Source organism: Trematomus bernacchii, unplaced genomic scaffold, assembly GCF_902827165.1.
Source record: "Trematomus bernacchii unplaced genomic scaffold, fTreBer1.1, whole genome shotgun sequence".
Lineage (NCBI taxonomy): Eukaryota > Metazoa > Chordata > Actinopteri > Perciformes > Nototheniidae > Trematomus > Trematomus bernacchii.
The window spans coordinates 16,243,695-16,260,760 of NW_022987720.1; the positions used below are offsets into that span (position 1 = coordinate 16,243,695).

Sequence of the window (17,066 nt, forward strand, 5' to 3'; positions counted from 1 at the left end):
CTATACTAGAATTATTTGAAATTATTTTCTCCAAGCTTTTCAATCACATCATCATATTTTATGCATTCGATCTCTCGTAATGATAATGCCGGCAGCTCAGCACAGCCGGTAGTCAGTCAGAGTCAGGTCAACCGGAGAAAGTTGAGTTACTAAACAACTCCAGCAGAAGTCAATAACTTTGTAAGTCAAGGAAGAGAGAGGGGACTAGCCATCTGTATAATTTCCCCGCAGCGAGGCTCCCCCCGTTGACAATCCACTAGCGCAGTGTTTCTCAAACTTTTTCATACCAAGGACCACTTAACCAATAAAAAAACACTCACGGACCACCTAACTCCACAAATATCCAAAAACAATAGGCCTGCTTACCACTCCAACAGTACATAACAGCCTAATAATGACAGCTTAACCTTCTCTACAACGCCTCGTTCACACAATAAATCAAAAATACAAATACAACTACAGATCATAAGCATTTTGTTCAAATGCGATTTAAAATGCTCTCAGGTTTTACGCCTCTTATGAAATGTAGACTACATTTATTACGGAGTTTATGTCCGAGACAACAGACTACTGAGAGATATGTTGAAATTGAACGTAAACTATATCAAACACCACATCCATGGCAATTAACCCATTTTTGCCCGCTATTTAAATTGACTTTGGTTGAAGTTAAAGGAGAGGTGTCATGCTTTTCCGGTTATTACCCATCCCCTTGTGTGTTATGAAGGTTTTTATGCATGTAAATGGTCTGCAGAGTCAAAAACCCTCAAAATACACCCTGTAGCGAGTAAAACTCTAACACAGAAAATACCTCCCCAAAACGCCTCATTGGAGATTTCTCATTTTCCATTGTTTACTTCCTGGGTATCGCTACATAGGGATACCCAGTAGCCACGCCCAGAGCTATGGCCGCAGCCTCTGCCAGCCTTTCACGTAAAACAAAGCTTCCCAAAACCTTTCAGCGATTCATGCCGGATATGTACAGCGTAGGGCACTGAAGAACGATGCTGTTCCTACTTTGTTTGGACCAGCGGGAGATTCGGGTACACAACCTGTAAGTATTCCTTGTTGTTTGTGTATTTATGATGTTTAAAACAAACAAGGTATCTACCACGACTGTTTAAATGGGTAAACGTTTTTCTACGTTGAAATGCTCTCCGCAGACCCATGCTCACAGCGTTATAAACCTTTTTCTTACTCAATATCAAGCCACACTTATTGTTTTTACTTCGGCTGTGAGTGTTTGTGTGTGTTCAGGATGAGTTTGGCTTGTTCTAGCTGTATCGCCAAGCCTGTCTGCTCCTCCAGCAGTGTGTGTGTCTGTGTGTGTGCGAGCAGTTATAACTAAGTTGCTAGCGTTTCCATATATCAACTCCAATGTTAGCAGATGGCCTTACATGTATCTCATAGCTGGAGAATGTCTGCAATCACACACAAAATACTCATAGACAGTATACTCCGGGTGATTTACCGTACGGTCAGTACATTATAGTTGGCGTTCCTGGCGTGTATGCTACATAGCTAAACAAGAAGGCCAGCTAGAGCTAGACATGCTAGGGAAAACATTGTTTTCATGCCAGCTACAATGAATGACTGAACGTAGCAGACTACCCGTATAAGATTGCAATTGTAAACATGTTCTTGCTAGCCTAGACTAGCTGTTTTTCATAGTAGATTGGCATATTACACTGAACAACTAGCAAACGTAGGTTAGCATATTAGCTGGCAAGCTAACTGTGTTGATTAGATAGATAGATTAGATAGATACACACTCCTACTACTAACGAATCGAAAACAACTAAGTTTCTCTAATATTTTGTGATTTGCATTTGATTTCATCCAGCCAGATCAGGAAACTCCTGGCGTATCTGGCAGACAACACACACACGGGATGACCACTCTGATGTCTCGTCCTAAAAAGCCCCAGCACCAGCTTAAAGCTGCGATAGGCAAGATGCCGAAAGCGCATATAAGGGGAGGAATGGATGATATACAGTGTATATATGTATATTTACGCATGTTCATTTTGTACATTTCTAAAAATAAAGTTTGATGGAAATACTTAGTATCTTTTCTTCCCTGAATTATTTGCTCCTATAACATATCATTCATATATAGCAAACCATGATTTGATTTCTCATCAAACAGTAGTAGTTTATTACAGGTAAAAATAACTTACTCTTCTATAACAACAGTTGTAGGTACAGTTCGGTTAGTTAGCGTATAAAATATACGGCTGTACCGACGCCATTATAAGACTGATGTTCCGCTCAGAGCGAGCCGAAAAAAGCACTGTTAGACATGGGCGGAGCCTCTCTGGTGGTTGACTAATCAGAACAGAGTGCCCGAGCTGACCAATCGGTACACACTGGGCTCACAGGGAGGGGGCGGCAAGAGCTGCAACGAGCCGTTTAGTGGAGAGAGTGAATACTGCTGAATACACACACTTTACAGAGATGCTGTATGCGAAACCAATGTGAGTTTGGAAAAATGCACAGTATAAATCTATTTTAGTATACCTCAACAATGGAATTATGATCAGTGGAAATGGCCATGACACCTCTCCTTTAATACAAATATTGATATTATATAGATATATAGATATATAGCATATAATTGATGCAGTCTTTCTGAACACTTTTAAATAAAATACTGCAAATGAAGAATATTTTTAATGTTCTGCACAGATAGTGCCTTAACTTGAATTTGAAAACACGTGGCAACTTTATTAATACAGCAGATGAAAAGATTTATGGAAGGATCAATTCTTCATGGGCTTCAATGGCTCTCTAGATAAAGGGCGTTTTATGGTTGCTTGTATAATCCTCAGATAGTGGTTTGTTTAAAAAACTAGTGACATTTTAATAAATATTGAAAAAAAGGGCTCCAAAAAAGGCATATAACCTGGCCGGCTTAACGAGTCTGTATTTCTTCAAGCACCACAAGATTCATAGTTTATAAAGTACTATTCTGGGCCATTGATTGTGTTATTTCTCCAAACACATACAGTAAAAATGCCTGTTTTGAAGCCTTAAAATGGTGCAGGAAAAGGACTTTACATTGTATTATACTTAAAGACAGGACTATTCAGTTAAGAGAAGAGAAAAAAGGAAAGAAAATTGTTATAATGGGTGATGTAACATTAATGACAGACATAATATGAGGTCCTTGGCACTCAGACTCTAGGGGTCATTTTGCGATCATGGGGCATCACCCTTGTATACAGCATCAGGACAAAATCATATGGAGTCAGACACTGGAAGTGTGCTGGAGGCGTTGACTGGGACTGATGGAAGGATGAGGCTGATGAGACTGAAGAGTCTGCGAGGAACGAACTAGCGGCAGAGAAATAATTATATATTAAAAGACAGCAACATCATAAGAGGCCAACCAGAGTGACAGAGTGTGTCACTTTGCTGAAGGATAGTTGTGACCAGCTATCCAGGCCAGTCTCTAAAGACTTTCCAAGGTGTCAAAATGCTGCTGCCGGAGTACTGACTGGAAGTATTGCTGATAATATGTCCACCATATCCTCTTAAAATACTCTGTCCAATAATATCAGTCTCAGGAAGAAAGGTTTTTTAATGCTTATTAAAAATAGCAGAAAAACATGCATTTTTGTACTCAGGAGGGGACATTGACAGAGGATTACTGGGAAAGTAGATAGTAAAAGTAGCCTACTTCATAGTACTCGTGGGAGTAGTTTCACTAGTACTGAGTCTAACAGTGTCAAACTCACGAAGAACTAATGGCAAAAATCATTTTTTCCCTCATCAAACTTAACAGAAGTGGCTTGATTTTGTTCTCAGGAGGGGACATTGACAGAGGATTTTTTTTTTTTTTAACAACACACTAGAAGTACTTCATTGTATAGTAGGTGTAAGACTACTAAGTCCAGCAGTATCAATATCATTAAGAACTAATGGTAAAATTGTCTTTTTATCATTCATCAAAGATAGCAGAAAACATGCATTATGGACTCTGGCAGAGGATTACTCACAAAGTACACAGTAAAAGTACTTCATTTTATTTCTGGTAGCAGTCAAACTAGTACCGAGTCCAACAGTGTCAGTTTTATTAAGAACTTATGATAACAAATATTTGTATCGATATATAGCAGGACAAAAAATGAAGAGCAGCTGAATTGAAAAAACAGTTGACCACAGTGCAGAATCGCTGTCGTTTAAATCTCCTAACAAGTTGTCAATTTTAGACACAGGCTTATTATATTTACAGCAGTTAATAACATTCATTTTCTGGGCTCAATATATGTCTTGGCTGTTTTCGTTGTGATCGCTCAATTCCCCTTGTTTATAATATTATCACCGTTCCAAGCACACGAGTGCTTTTGTTTTGAAATCACTTCCGTGAGTTTCGCCCCGCCCCTCGCTCCAAGGACCATAGAGAGGCGAAGTCCCTCCCCTTCCGGTGGGACTCATGGGACCTTATTTTGGAAAAAGTGCATTGAAGTCAATGGAGAGAGAAGGATTATCTTTCGATCCCGTTTGAATTGTGCCACGAATTACACATATGATGTTTGTCAATCTTAAATAATAATTTCCATGTCAAAAAAGTCACAGTTTGTCGTAAAACTGTTGAAATATAAGACTATGAAAAGTACGCAACTCGAAAGACTACAAATCCCAGAATCCCGGTCCCGCATGCTGGCTCTTACGGAACCGACTAACTCCCCTTTTGTGTACAGCTCTCAACATGCCCAGACTTGGAGTGATTTTCACCTCTTGTAATACTTTTCCCCTCATTCTGAAAGAAAGAAGTGAAATGTGCTAACGTGACGGCCGTCTTGGTGTGTGGTGCGAGACGGGAGATGTAGGTCATTGAGCGGTTCACACAAAAAAAAGTGTTACTTCACAGTTTTACGACACATTTTAATTTTTTTGACTTGCAAATGTATCTTTTAAATTGACAAACATCATATGTGTAATTCGTGGCACAATTCAAACGGGATCGAAAGATAATCTTTCTCTCTCCATTGACTTCAATGCATACATTTTCCGAAATAAGGTCCCATGGAGCTCAACCGGAAGGGGAGGGACTTCGCCTCTCTATTAGACCATGTAGTAAGGTAAAAAGCAAAAACGCCTCACAGACGCTCTTCCGTTTACTTGTTTAATAAAGAAAAACAATTGGACGGTAGATACACGGATTCTATTGCTATATAAAAATGTTATGCAAAATGTCAATTAATCAATTAATCACATTTAATGTATATAACCCAATATCACAAATTACACATTTGTTTCAGGGGGCTTTACAGACTGTACAGCATGCAACACACTCTGTTTTCAGACCCATGCAGTGCACAAGAGAAACTCCACAATTAACCTGGTAAAAATGTGAGAAATGTCTGGGAGAGCAACTGAAGAGGGATCCCGCTACAAGACGGACAGACATGCAAAAGAGGTTGTGTGTACAGAATAAACCTGCATTTGAATGTATAATTCTAGCTGTAGTGTTTTTAGAAGCACTTGGATGTTTTTAAATGCCAATAACAAAGGTGTGTCCTACTTGTTCAGTGTACTCTTACAATCTTGCATTAATGTTGAGTCATTAGGTGAAATTATATGAATTCTTTTGAAATAGGAAGAGATTTTTCAATGAAAAACTGCAGAATTTTAAAAATAATATTTACATAAAATAGAAAAGGCTGTAAAATCCAATAAAAGAGGTCTGACCTATTTGGCCATGTAGTCATAACTATTATGGATTGAAAGTCACTGAAACACAACTACTGAAAGCTAATTACAAAACTGACATAATAATGTATTACATATGTAAATCAATTCAGCTTATCTTGTCAGCATATCAGTCATTACAGCATCATAAAGTAAAATGTTTATTTCGGACAGCCTTTTTTTAAAGTTATTTTTCTCAAGAAACCAAAAGGTGTGCTGCTTCCTTAAACCTTTCAACCCTCAGTCCAGGAATGGGTGGGGTGGTTTTACCTGGTGAGGTAGAGAAAAGAAAATGAAACCTAACACGTCAGCCCTTATGTCAACACAAGTCCTTAACAAGTAGTCTGGCGTTAGTGCTTTCAGCAGATTAGTCGTATAGTTTCTCGGGTCAGGGTTAGTTACAGGTTAGATGTACAATATATTTCTGTTTTCATTTTAAACACGCAGGTGATACGTTGTGGAGTCGAGGAACTGAAGAACGCACACTGTCAAGAGGAGAAACATGTCTGCTGCAAGGTAAACAATATCGTTGAGACACTTTTGAACAGAAAAATACATTAAAGAGTTTATTTTGTAGTACAGTAAGTGTCATTTTAGCTATTTCCACTGTGTTTTATAATAGTAAATACACGTAGGAAGTAATGTTAAAGCCTATCGTGTGATAAAAGGCAACAAACTGAAAAGTAGCCATAGCACGGTCTCTTTGTTGTAGTTTAGTTTCTTTGCGTCACTCACTTTGTAGTTGCTTTTTGTCTCGGTGACTCATGCAGGTGAAGCAGAACTCTTACTTCGGTTCAACTTCAGTATTGAGTTTACCCTGAAGATAAAGACAGGATCTCTGACTTTTTGTCTTAATGTTCCGCCACAGCAGATCAACACCGACGCTCCTCAGCACAGAAATGGAGTTATTTGGTCAAATTATTTAGATATTTACCGCGGTGAAGTTAGCTTTAGGTTGGTCAATTGAAAGACATTCACGCCGGTTTCTGCTGCGTCTTTATACTGGACAAATAAGGCATTACAAAGTTTAATTTATTTGCATACCTTCCATTTCATGTTACCCAGTGACTCCAAATTCATAACAGATATCATTACTGCACTTGACAAACAGGAAAAACGTTTTTTATTAATTCAGTCCACTTTCTAATTTATAGAGGAAGATTTTTACATTAAAGGTCACCTATTATACTGTTTTTCATCAATATATTATAGGTCTCAGATATATACAAAACATGTCTCTGATGTGCTTGGCTCGAAATACCAAACAGATCATGCATTGTAGCATCCCATAAACCCCCTCTGTTTCAGCCCTGTTTCTAAAGTGCTGATTCTCTGTCTGTTACTTTGGATCAGCGTTTCTCAAAGTGTGGGGCGGAGATGTGATAGGTGGGTCGCGAATGGACGCGATGAACGGGAGATTATCATTATTATTTTTTTTTTTTTAATACATTTTTTGGACCTCAGACCGGAATCGAACCTGGGTCCTCGCGGGCGGAAGTGGACTGTTACAGCCGGAGACTCGCAACGGGCAGTGGCGTTTTTATATGTACAAAAAACTTAGATGTCTATATATAAGCTTCTGCAGTGACGTGCAGTGAGGTTCATGGCTGGTGAGGCACTGGCACTGACTCTTCAGGTTTACAAATATTATATTTTGACCTAAACCAAAATATAATATTATTTTCAAAAGCTTTTTTTGTCTGATGCTTCGATTAATTTTAAACAGACAGTTCAACAAAAGGATACCCAAAAAATGTAATTTTATCATTTAAATATTGAATTGTTCTCTCTTAGTAAGATCCCATTGTCAATAAAATGGCGGTCTTACCTTGACTTGAAGATGAAGTCCATTTGCCTATCCTTCTGGACAAACATTTCTATTACTTTTTTGTAAAAGTCCTCCTTATGTTCTTGTAGTTTCAAAAGTCTATCATAAATCTAATCCATAGATTTATGATAAAAAAATTATAAAAGTAGGGTAGACATGTGGATGTTATCCGGCTAATCAAAACGTGCATTTATCTAACAGGTACGTTTCCCACAGATCTTATTTCGAGCTATTTTCTAAAATCCTCTGGAGAAATCTCATTGCTTTTTTGTGCTTACTTCCTGGTTTTAGGACGCGCCACTGCAGCTCTCTCGTCTCCTCTTCAAGCACCACACTTTTCGCGGCACACGTACTTACAGCCAATCAGCTCTGAATGATTTGAGATGACGTATGGTGGGGATGGTAACTCCGTGCCCCTCTGGTCATTATTTTTTTGCCACACACATTACATTACAAAATACTCTGAGCATGCGCAGTGAAGTTTTTACAGTCACCGTTCACTTCACAGCGAGAGGAAGGGGCATAATCAGGTTTTGTCCCACATGGCTCTAAACAGCTCAATAGGCACACACTGTGACTGTAGACACACTAATTAGAAGAACACAGACTAAAACAGCAATGTACAGACGAATCAGATGATTAACCTGTTCCACTCTGAGCCTGTTTTTCAGGTCTCAGGCTCGAAAATGACATTCCCAGAACAAATGACCATATCTTCCCTTCTAAAAGGGTTAAATTAATAATCTTTTTTCTCAAAGTAATGATAAACCTGTGAGTTGGATGTAGAAGTGTCAGAATCAATATAAATGTTTTTTATTTTAAAGAAAATTCAGATTTTACATAGTAAAAAACTGTAAATTATAGTGTCCGTCCAAAAATTATTTTTTACAGATAGTGAAAACTACCCTTGGATGATGGGTTAGTAGACTAAAAGCTTTAGGAATCCAAAGTACAACATATAATAAGTACCCTGTATCAAGATTGATGCAAAACAAGTGAAATTTGACCTTTTTAGAGAGATTTAGCCAAAAACTGGGCCATCTGGGGTCATTTGGGTGGATTTGACCTATCTCTGGCCCCCCTTGCTCGATCTGGTTGGTTGACATACCCTTGTGACCGTTAGAGCCAATATAATCGAAGGAGGAGACTCACATACACATACATTGTAAAGAAAAAATGTGGCCGCTTCGCGTGTGGAAAGCGAAACTAAACTGGAGGAATGTCTCCTTCTGGAGTTTGGAAACTAAAACGCAGTTGTATTGCTTATGGATTATCAGAAATAATTTCAAAGAAGGCACAGACACATAGGATGAACCTATGGATTAACTGCAGCATCGTTTTTTTATCGTTTTAATGCCATTGAAGACCACTTTTGACCAAGGTAAGCCATATTTACATGTTTAGCTTCTTGGCTCCACATGTGATGATGTACGCTTTCGTTGATAGCGTCGCGAATGTTTATCACTGAGTGTTGAGGTGGGCACCGGTAGATTCAGTGTCTCCAGGACACCAAAAAAGAGTGTTTGGTTGTGCATCTAGGATAAGTAATAAGGGAGTTCTGAGTGAGTTTATGTGCCTTTGTAGGTTACGTTTTTTCGTCGAGGCTAATTCAGAGGCTGAGTGCTAGCATTGTGGGTTTTTTTTGAAAAAAAAAATTAAAAAGATCAGTTAGCTGAGTTTCTTCCCGTTACATGGATATAACACATTCATAGTTTTATTCAATATTAAGATTCCTTAGACGTTGTTTCCTGCAAATGACGCGTTTATCCGCCCGGTACCGGGGGGAAGGCGTGAAACAGGTTAAACATGATCTTAAAATATATTTTATATATTTTTTTATTTATTTTTTTGCATTTTTGTAATCATTATTTGTAATACTTTCTGCTGACACTAGGTGGGGCTGTGCCCCACCTGCCCCTAATGACCATTCGCCACTGGCAACGGGTGTTTGCAGCGGCGGAATGCGGTACCGGCGCAGCGGCGCCGTGAAAGTACACGGCCCACCTAAGGCAGCAGCCCACAAACGGCAGCGGCCCACCGGGAAAAGTCCCGAATCTCTGCTCACACACACACACAACTGAAACCAAAATAATGTACAAGTCGGGAAGAAAAGCAATGTGGAGCGGCACCTCACCACTTCATAAGGAGTTTAACCGTGAAATATGTTTATTATTATTTTTTAACTAGGGCTGTCAGTCGATTAAAAATATTTAATCGCGATTAATCGCATGATTGTCCATAGTTAATCACGATTAATCGCAAATTAATCGCACATTTTTTATCTGTTCTAAATGTACCTTAGAGGGATATTTTTCAAGTTTTTAATACTCTTACTGTATCAACATATGAGTGGACAAATATGCTTTATATGTTTGTTTATTATCATTTGAACAATGACAAATATTCTCATGAATATTAAACACAACAACCTCTGAACATTACAAATATTCGCCTCAATTCAACCTGAAACCTCTCTCATACAATAATACAATACAAAGTGTGTGTGTGTGTGTGTGTGTGTGTGTGTGTGTGTGTGTGTGTGTGTGTGTGTGTGTGTGTGTGTGTGTGTGTGTGTGTGTGTGTGTGTGTGTGTGTGTGTGAATGAATGTGGAGAGACTGTGATGGATCGTTGGAGCTATGTGCAACTCAAGGCATATGCTCGAACGGGAGCTGCCTGGACGCTGCAATCATGTTGCGTGCACTATCCGTGCTGAGTGTGCTGACTTTTCGTACAATGTCCCACTGTCTGGCTACCTGCATAAAGTCAAGTGCTCGGCGCAGTTGTCGGCGAAATGTCGCTCCTCTGTTTTCATTGAAACAGCTCCTTATATCCGTTAGCGCAGCTAGCTAGCACCAGATGCTAACAACAACAACAACAACACGTAAGGTGTGCCTCGCTCGCGCCACACATACACACACCCTCCCGGTCCTCCCGATGGCTAGTCCGGGCCTGCCGGTGAGCGTGGAAGTGTGGTCTACCACAAGCGGGCGGCAGGAGCGGGGCTGTCAGCATCAGCTTGTAGATGGTATTTTAAACTCGATGCGCTCTGAAACTACGGGGCGGCCGAGGACAAAAAATACACATGCGTTAATCGCGTTAAAATAATTAGTGGCGTTAACTTGACAGCCCTATTTTTAACGCAAGTCGTCATCGCCACGGAGGAGCACACAGCCTCTGTGAGCGAGCGAGACAGAGAGAGAGCGAGAGAGCTAGAGAGAGCACACCTTTATCTATTTAATATAGCCTAGTTGTAAAAAATAAAGTAAGAAATCATTCCAATGTGTACTATAGGACAGTAACAAACAAAAAAAACAGTTTAAAAGGGGAGTGATTAGTAAAATATGCATAAATAAAAAGAAAGAAGCTAACTAGGTAACATAAGATAAGAATAAACAAGTTTAAATGATTTGTTATTGGTTGTGATCATATTCTAAAGATGTTTGGATTATTGAAAAGTATACAGCTCCCTTTCATGAGTGTTGAGAGCTCTATCCATAAATTCATGTTGTGCTCAAAGTGCACCAGATTGATGCTTTTCACTTCAACATTAAAAAAAAAATCTTCCCGGGGGTGCATGCCCCCGGACCCCCTGAGAATATGTGAGGTCCACCCCCAAATAAAGCAGGTTAAAATAATTAAATTGCATACATTTTATTTTTAGTAAACACTGAAAACGGGTCCCACAGACCCAAACAGCACACAAAGGTTAAAGGTAAGCATATAATAATGTTAAAATATGCAAAATATATACACTGCAAAAAACAAAAAAAAGAGGAGTAAAAGTAGCTCACGACAGGTGGGGCTTGAAAAGGCCCACATGTTGAAAGTGGGGAATGGCAGAAAGAGTTTGAGAACCACTGCTTTAGATGAAAATAAGGTGCCACTCCCAACGCCCCTCTGCGAGATATTTGGTTAAAAAGAACACAATTGCCGTACTTAGTGCCCCGGCACTTAGTGCCCCCATGGAACTAAGAGCCGATCGCGTTCACACCGGAATAAGTTCCCTGAGGGAAGATTACGCAAATGAGCCGCTGACGTCACTTCGTCTTCTTCTGCTTTGGGTTTACTGGCAGGCCGCAAACCACTTCACGGCGTATACTGCCACCCGAAGTCCCCGGACAGAAGTCCCCGGAGTTGGGGACTGGCTTCAGTAGAAGCTGCTGGGACTCCCAGCAGCTTCTACTTAAGCCTTCCGAGTAAATCGCCAGAACGCCGACACCTCCTCATCACTCCACCGCTCCTATGTTTTTTTTTTGTGTTGCCATAAGTTATTCTCTCTCCGTTGGTGCGCGGGGCTAATGCTAATGCTAATAATGCTAATGGTTACACAAGGAAGAAAATCGTTATGACATCATAAAGTGGCCAAAATCTGATCAGCTAATTTTCAGACAGGTTTTTATATAAATGGATCAGGACAAAAAGAGAGAGAATCTTTTTTCCTGAAACTTTCAGAATCTCTTTACACAGAGGGGACACATGTTTATTCATAAAAGACATTAAAAAGTGGATTTTGCATAATACCTTTAATACATAAAAGTGCACAACAAAAGTCCTATCCAAACTGATGAATGTGGACTAAATTTCATTAAAAAAAGACATATTTTTCTCTTGTTCATTGTACTTATATAATTCTGCAGTGACATTTGTTTTAGCATAATGGCCATTGGCCACTTATATGAATCAGCATGGTGGTTTAGAAATAAGATATGTTTTGTCTCATAAAATGGTAATTTATTGATGGTCCTAAAGTAAAACCCTGTGTTTAAGTGCGAGGGGTTTCGGATGTGAGCCAATCCTCCTCTGACTGTCAACAGTCTGTGTAAATGAGTAAGAAAACCATAATCAAGGGCTGCCTGTGTTTTTAAGAATAAGTTTGACCAGAGGCTTTGGGCCCAGGGAATATTTGGTGGGGACACAAAGCTCGAGCTGGAGATATACGGTAGATCTTGTGATAAAAGACAACAACGGCACAACGACAATTCAGTTTGAATTTGTTTTGTTTTCCAATTTCACAAACGAATGATGTTGTGTGTTATAGAAAGGACCTCCAGGAGGCCTTGTGCTGCTACACCGCAGACACCCTCATCGACATCGACACAGTGAAAGAATTCTGTCGGAAGAGTTCTAAATGGATACTAAAGAGGGAGAAAGAGGTGGATATGATGATTGACATCAAAACCAGGGCTGATTACATTGACCTCTGCATCGGCCATGTTACCAAGTCACAGACCAAAGGTAAAGCCTTTCTGGAATATATGAAGAGCAAGGTAACCCTGCAGGGTACTGCAGACAGCAGGCGAGCAGAGCTGGAGAAGGAGCTGGCTGCTCTGCTGAAGTCCACTCTGGAAGGCCTGGGGGAGCTCGACTGCTTCCTGGATGCGGTGGAGAATCTGGCGGTCACCTCACTTCCTTTGTTCATGGAAGAGAACCAGGTGTTACATCTGCCAGGAGGGATCAGCCCTGTAATGGTTCAGCTTGTCATCATTGCTGCACGGATGCACTGCCCTCACCTCATCGAGTTTAAAAGAGATGCAGACGCCTTCTTCTGCCCCAAACTTCAGAATGTTGAAGTGCTGGCATATCAGCTGGACAAATACATAAGGACCACCGAGAACATCTGTGAGAAGTTAGAGAAAAGGTAAAGAGGCATGTCCTCAAAATAATATGCACATTAACCAAAATAAACATCTATGATAAAAAATATTTTCCTGTTTTTCACAGCTCCTTCTGTGAATTTCGCCTGAAGATGAACGACGATACACTGGTAGATCTCGCTGTGGATTTGTCTGAAGATGACACACAAAGGATGCTTCATCACATTAATCAGCTCGAGGAACTCAGGTACGTGTAACTCATTTATGTGTTTTTTGTCAACACAGCTGTGCAAGGTGTGATGAGTGATGATAATGAAAACGATTAAATGCACTCAGTATTAGCTTGCTTGTTGTTTGTAGCACAGACCAACACAAATCTTTGTACACATGTTAATAGTTCCCAGATGATGAATGATAATGTCTTTGGTTAGCAACTGACTTTACCTCTAGCGCTCTGTCGTGCCAAACTTAATCAATTTAATTGCCAGACTTTGGTTTGTCACCAAATTTCTGCAAAGGTTAAGACATTGCCTTTACCTCAGTATAGTGTTAATTAGCAAACATGCTGAACTAAGATGGTCACGCAATAACAATAACAAAATAAATAAATACTTAAACAAAATGCAAAGGAGCTCGAGACACAGTATGAATACTGTGGACTCTTAACGTACATTTAGCTGCAACTGCAGGATTTTAGAGGCCATGTTTTTACAATTTATAATCCAATGTGTTTCTACTGCATTTAAGGTTACCTACTAAGGTTTTTAAATGCATCATTTTCATTTGTATTTTTCTTCAATTCTCATCATCAGGATGAACCAGAGCTTCCGGATGGTGTTCTTGTTTCAGGAGGACGAACCCTGCTCTGATTTCATCGATAAGTTTAAAGAGCGACAGCCGAGGATGGAACAGTCTCTCAAGGACCTGGAGGAGCATGCTGTTCAGTTAGACAGGATGAATAAGGGAGCAAAGATCTCCAGTGTGGCAGGCAGCTCAGTGGGGGCAGTAGGAGGTGTGCTCTCCATCGTTGGTTTGGCTTTAATTCCTGTAACAGCTGGAGTGTCTTTGGCTCTGACAATGACCGGGGTAGGCATGGGAATTACAAGCGGAGTCAACAGCGCTGTCACCACCGCCACAGAGATTGGAGTAAACTGTACATATCAAAAGAAAGCCAGAGAAGTATTCGAGAGCTTCATGGAGGATATGCAGTGTCTCCAGGATTGTCTGGAGGAGGTCACCAAAAGAGAAAAAATCTGCATAGATGTTGTTCTCGGGGTCGGCAAGGTGCTAGCTAAAGTAGGTGTTACTGGAAAAGGTATTGACTCATTAGTTGATGCAGCCTCTGCTTTCAAGCTGTTAAAAAGTGAAGAGCTGGCTGTGAGTGCTGGTAAAGTGGCAGTGCAGGAAGGGGAAGCTTTACGCAGCGTTCCCAGGGTGGCGTCAGATATCCCAGATATCGGTCAGGCAGCAGTCAAAGGGCCTCTTGCCCTCTCCAAGTCAGCCAGGGCCGGTCTCATTGGGCTCAATTCTCTGTTCCTCGGCATGGATATCTTCTTCATCTGTAAAGATAGCATGAGTCTGGCCAAAGGAAGCGAGAATGAGGTCTCACAGTTTATCAGAGCCAGAGCAGCACTTTGGAGATCAGAGGTGGATTCAATGCAGACGATCCATGACCTCCTCTGCGAAGGTTTGAAGATATCGGAAGAAAACAAAGCTATCCTGAGACGCCAATTTTTCCAGAGAGGAAGATGAAAAAGCACTAAGAAACCAAAGTGGACATTTCATCCAATGAAATCCAAGTGTTATCAGATGAAATTTTGATTTTATCTGATGAAGACAATTACTGTATTTGTGTTCTACTGTATGTTGCCAAATCTGACACTTTAATCACATAAATGAGATCAGCTGAGTCCGTTGTGTATACAGAATAAATGAAGTACATTCTATAACAGGGGTATTCAACTAAAATTCAACAAGGTCCAGTTAGAGAAAATGTCCCCATGCAAAGGTCCGGAACATCAAAATGTCTAACTTGCTTTATGAATTAGTGTGATATATATTGAAGTAGCCTGTAGCTTTATCAACGTCTGCATTTCATCAACAACTGACTGCCAATCAAATAAAGAAAGTACAATTCAAAAACAACAATATTTATTGTCAATGAACATTGAACTATACTGATATACAGTAAATAAATACTGTGGATATGTGTAATGTTCCTCTCGGGCTGCATTTAAAAATAAAATAGAGAAATAAATAAAATAGCTTTGTTAACCGTTTCACATCATGACTTAACAGTTTCAGACAATTATAGAACAATATCAGTCTTTACACATCATAACAATTGAACAGTTTTAAAGTTTCTCTTTCTTTCCCTCTTATATTGCAGTCCCTCGCTCACTTTGTTTTAATTCAGTGCGAGAATTGAGCTTGAGCTTGTCCTGCCAGGAGTTTAAATCTGGGCTGAAATTGTGTCAGGGCCATTCTCATACACACATGCAGGTGCTCATTGGTTAGCCTGCCCTGGAACGATATTTAGTTTTAATTTTGATCCTGGTGGACTGATCATATTGGGCTCTGAGACTGCTTATTTTTTGTGACCTCAGTTCTGACTTGAGAGGGAATGTTTGGTCAAACACTTTGTGTTTTGTCTCATAGTGGCGTTTTGGCACTTTTAATCAGGGTTGGGAGGGTTACTTTGTAAATGTAATCGGTTACTGAATACTGAATACATGGCTCTGAAAGTAATCCGAATACAGTTACAGTTACGTGTCTTAAAAAAGTAACGTATTCAGATTACTTTTAGAATACTTTTGGAATACTTTATTTTTCCATAACAGATGGGTATGTTTTGGTGAACAGGAGACACTTATTTTACTGTTGTAATGGCTTATCAAGAGCACAACTCAAACACAACATCTTGGTGTCATTCTGGACAGCTCCCTCTCATCTGCACCCCACATAAAAAACATCACCCGGACTGCATTATTTGTACTCTCTTAAACCTTTCCTTAGAATATGTTATGAATTGTCAGGTGTCCTTGGGTGCTTTGAAAGGCGCCCCTAAATAGAATGAATTAGCATTATTATTTATTATCTGAAACGACGTAATAACTTTTAAAACTGTTTCCAGTCACTTGCCCCATGCATTCAGCAGGCCATTCACTTTGATTTGATCCCGTTATGAAATGTCATCATTTCGACAATAAAGAAATGCTACATAAACGTTATCTTGCACATTTTATCGAACCATCTCCGTTTCTAACTTTCAATATATTTTAAAAGAGATCTCTCTCTGATCTGCGTGCGGGGGCGGGGCCTCACAGACACGCTGCATCTCTCTCTCGCTCACAGACACGCTGCAGCACTGTGCAGTGTGCACACAGTTCTGCTGGTAATGACTATTACATTTTATGAGGAAACTTTTCCACCAATAATTCCCATAAGTATTCCAAAATGTATTCACTTCAGGTTTACGAAAGTAACTGTAATCAGATTACTCGTTTTTCAAATATAACGCGAGCTGAATACAGTTACTTGATTTTTGTATTCTGCTTGAGCGCCACGGTCAATGAACAAATGAGACACACTGGTTCTGTGCTCCCAGTGGGCAGGATGAACATGAATGAGTCCGTCCACTCAGGGTTAAAAGCTCTGTTCTCACTGTCCACTTTCCTCTTCTTGGAGAGCGCCATGTATGGAGCTAATTTCCTGCCATAACTCCACAAACAAACTAAACAGGTTTTACAAATGCCTTATGATTCACTAACAAACACAATGTGGTTTGCAAATACAAAACACCATCTACAAACTAATGCATTTAGTTTTGCAAAGAAACAACGTATCTATCAAACAAACACATAACATTTTTCTAATAAATCATGTTTCAGAGACAAATTCAGCTTAGGTTTTACAAGTACACACATTTTTTTTACAAGTGCACAAAT

At 39.8% G+C, this 17,066-nt stretch overlaps 1 protein-coding gene across 2 annotated transcripts; it reads left to right on the forward strand.

Moving 5' to 3' along the window:
* The first annotated feature begins 5,964 nt into the window (after positions 1 to 5,964).
* On the forward strand, positions 5,965 to 15,029 carry LOC117492870. 2 transcript variants are annotated; one of them, XM_034143288.1, is made up of 5 exons: positions 5,965 to 6,212; positions 12,564 to 13,163; positions 13,247 to 13,366; positions 13,932 to 14,352; positions 14,554 to 15,029. In XM_034143288.1, the coding sequence occupies exons 1-5, from the start codon at positions 6,199 to 6,201 to the stop codon at positions 14,869 to 14,871; spliced, it is 1,473 nt and encodes a 490-aa protein (XP_033999179.1). In that variant the 5' UTR covers positions 5,965 to 6,198; the 3' UTR covers positions 14,872 to 15,029. The 2 variants fall into 2 exon arrangements, with proteins under 2 accessions (XP_033999179.1, XP_033999178.1); XM_034143287.1 differs by having other exon boundaries at positions 13,932 to 15,029.
* The last annotated feature ends 2,037 nt before the right edge of the window (positions 15,030 to 17,066 follow it).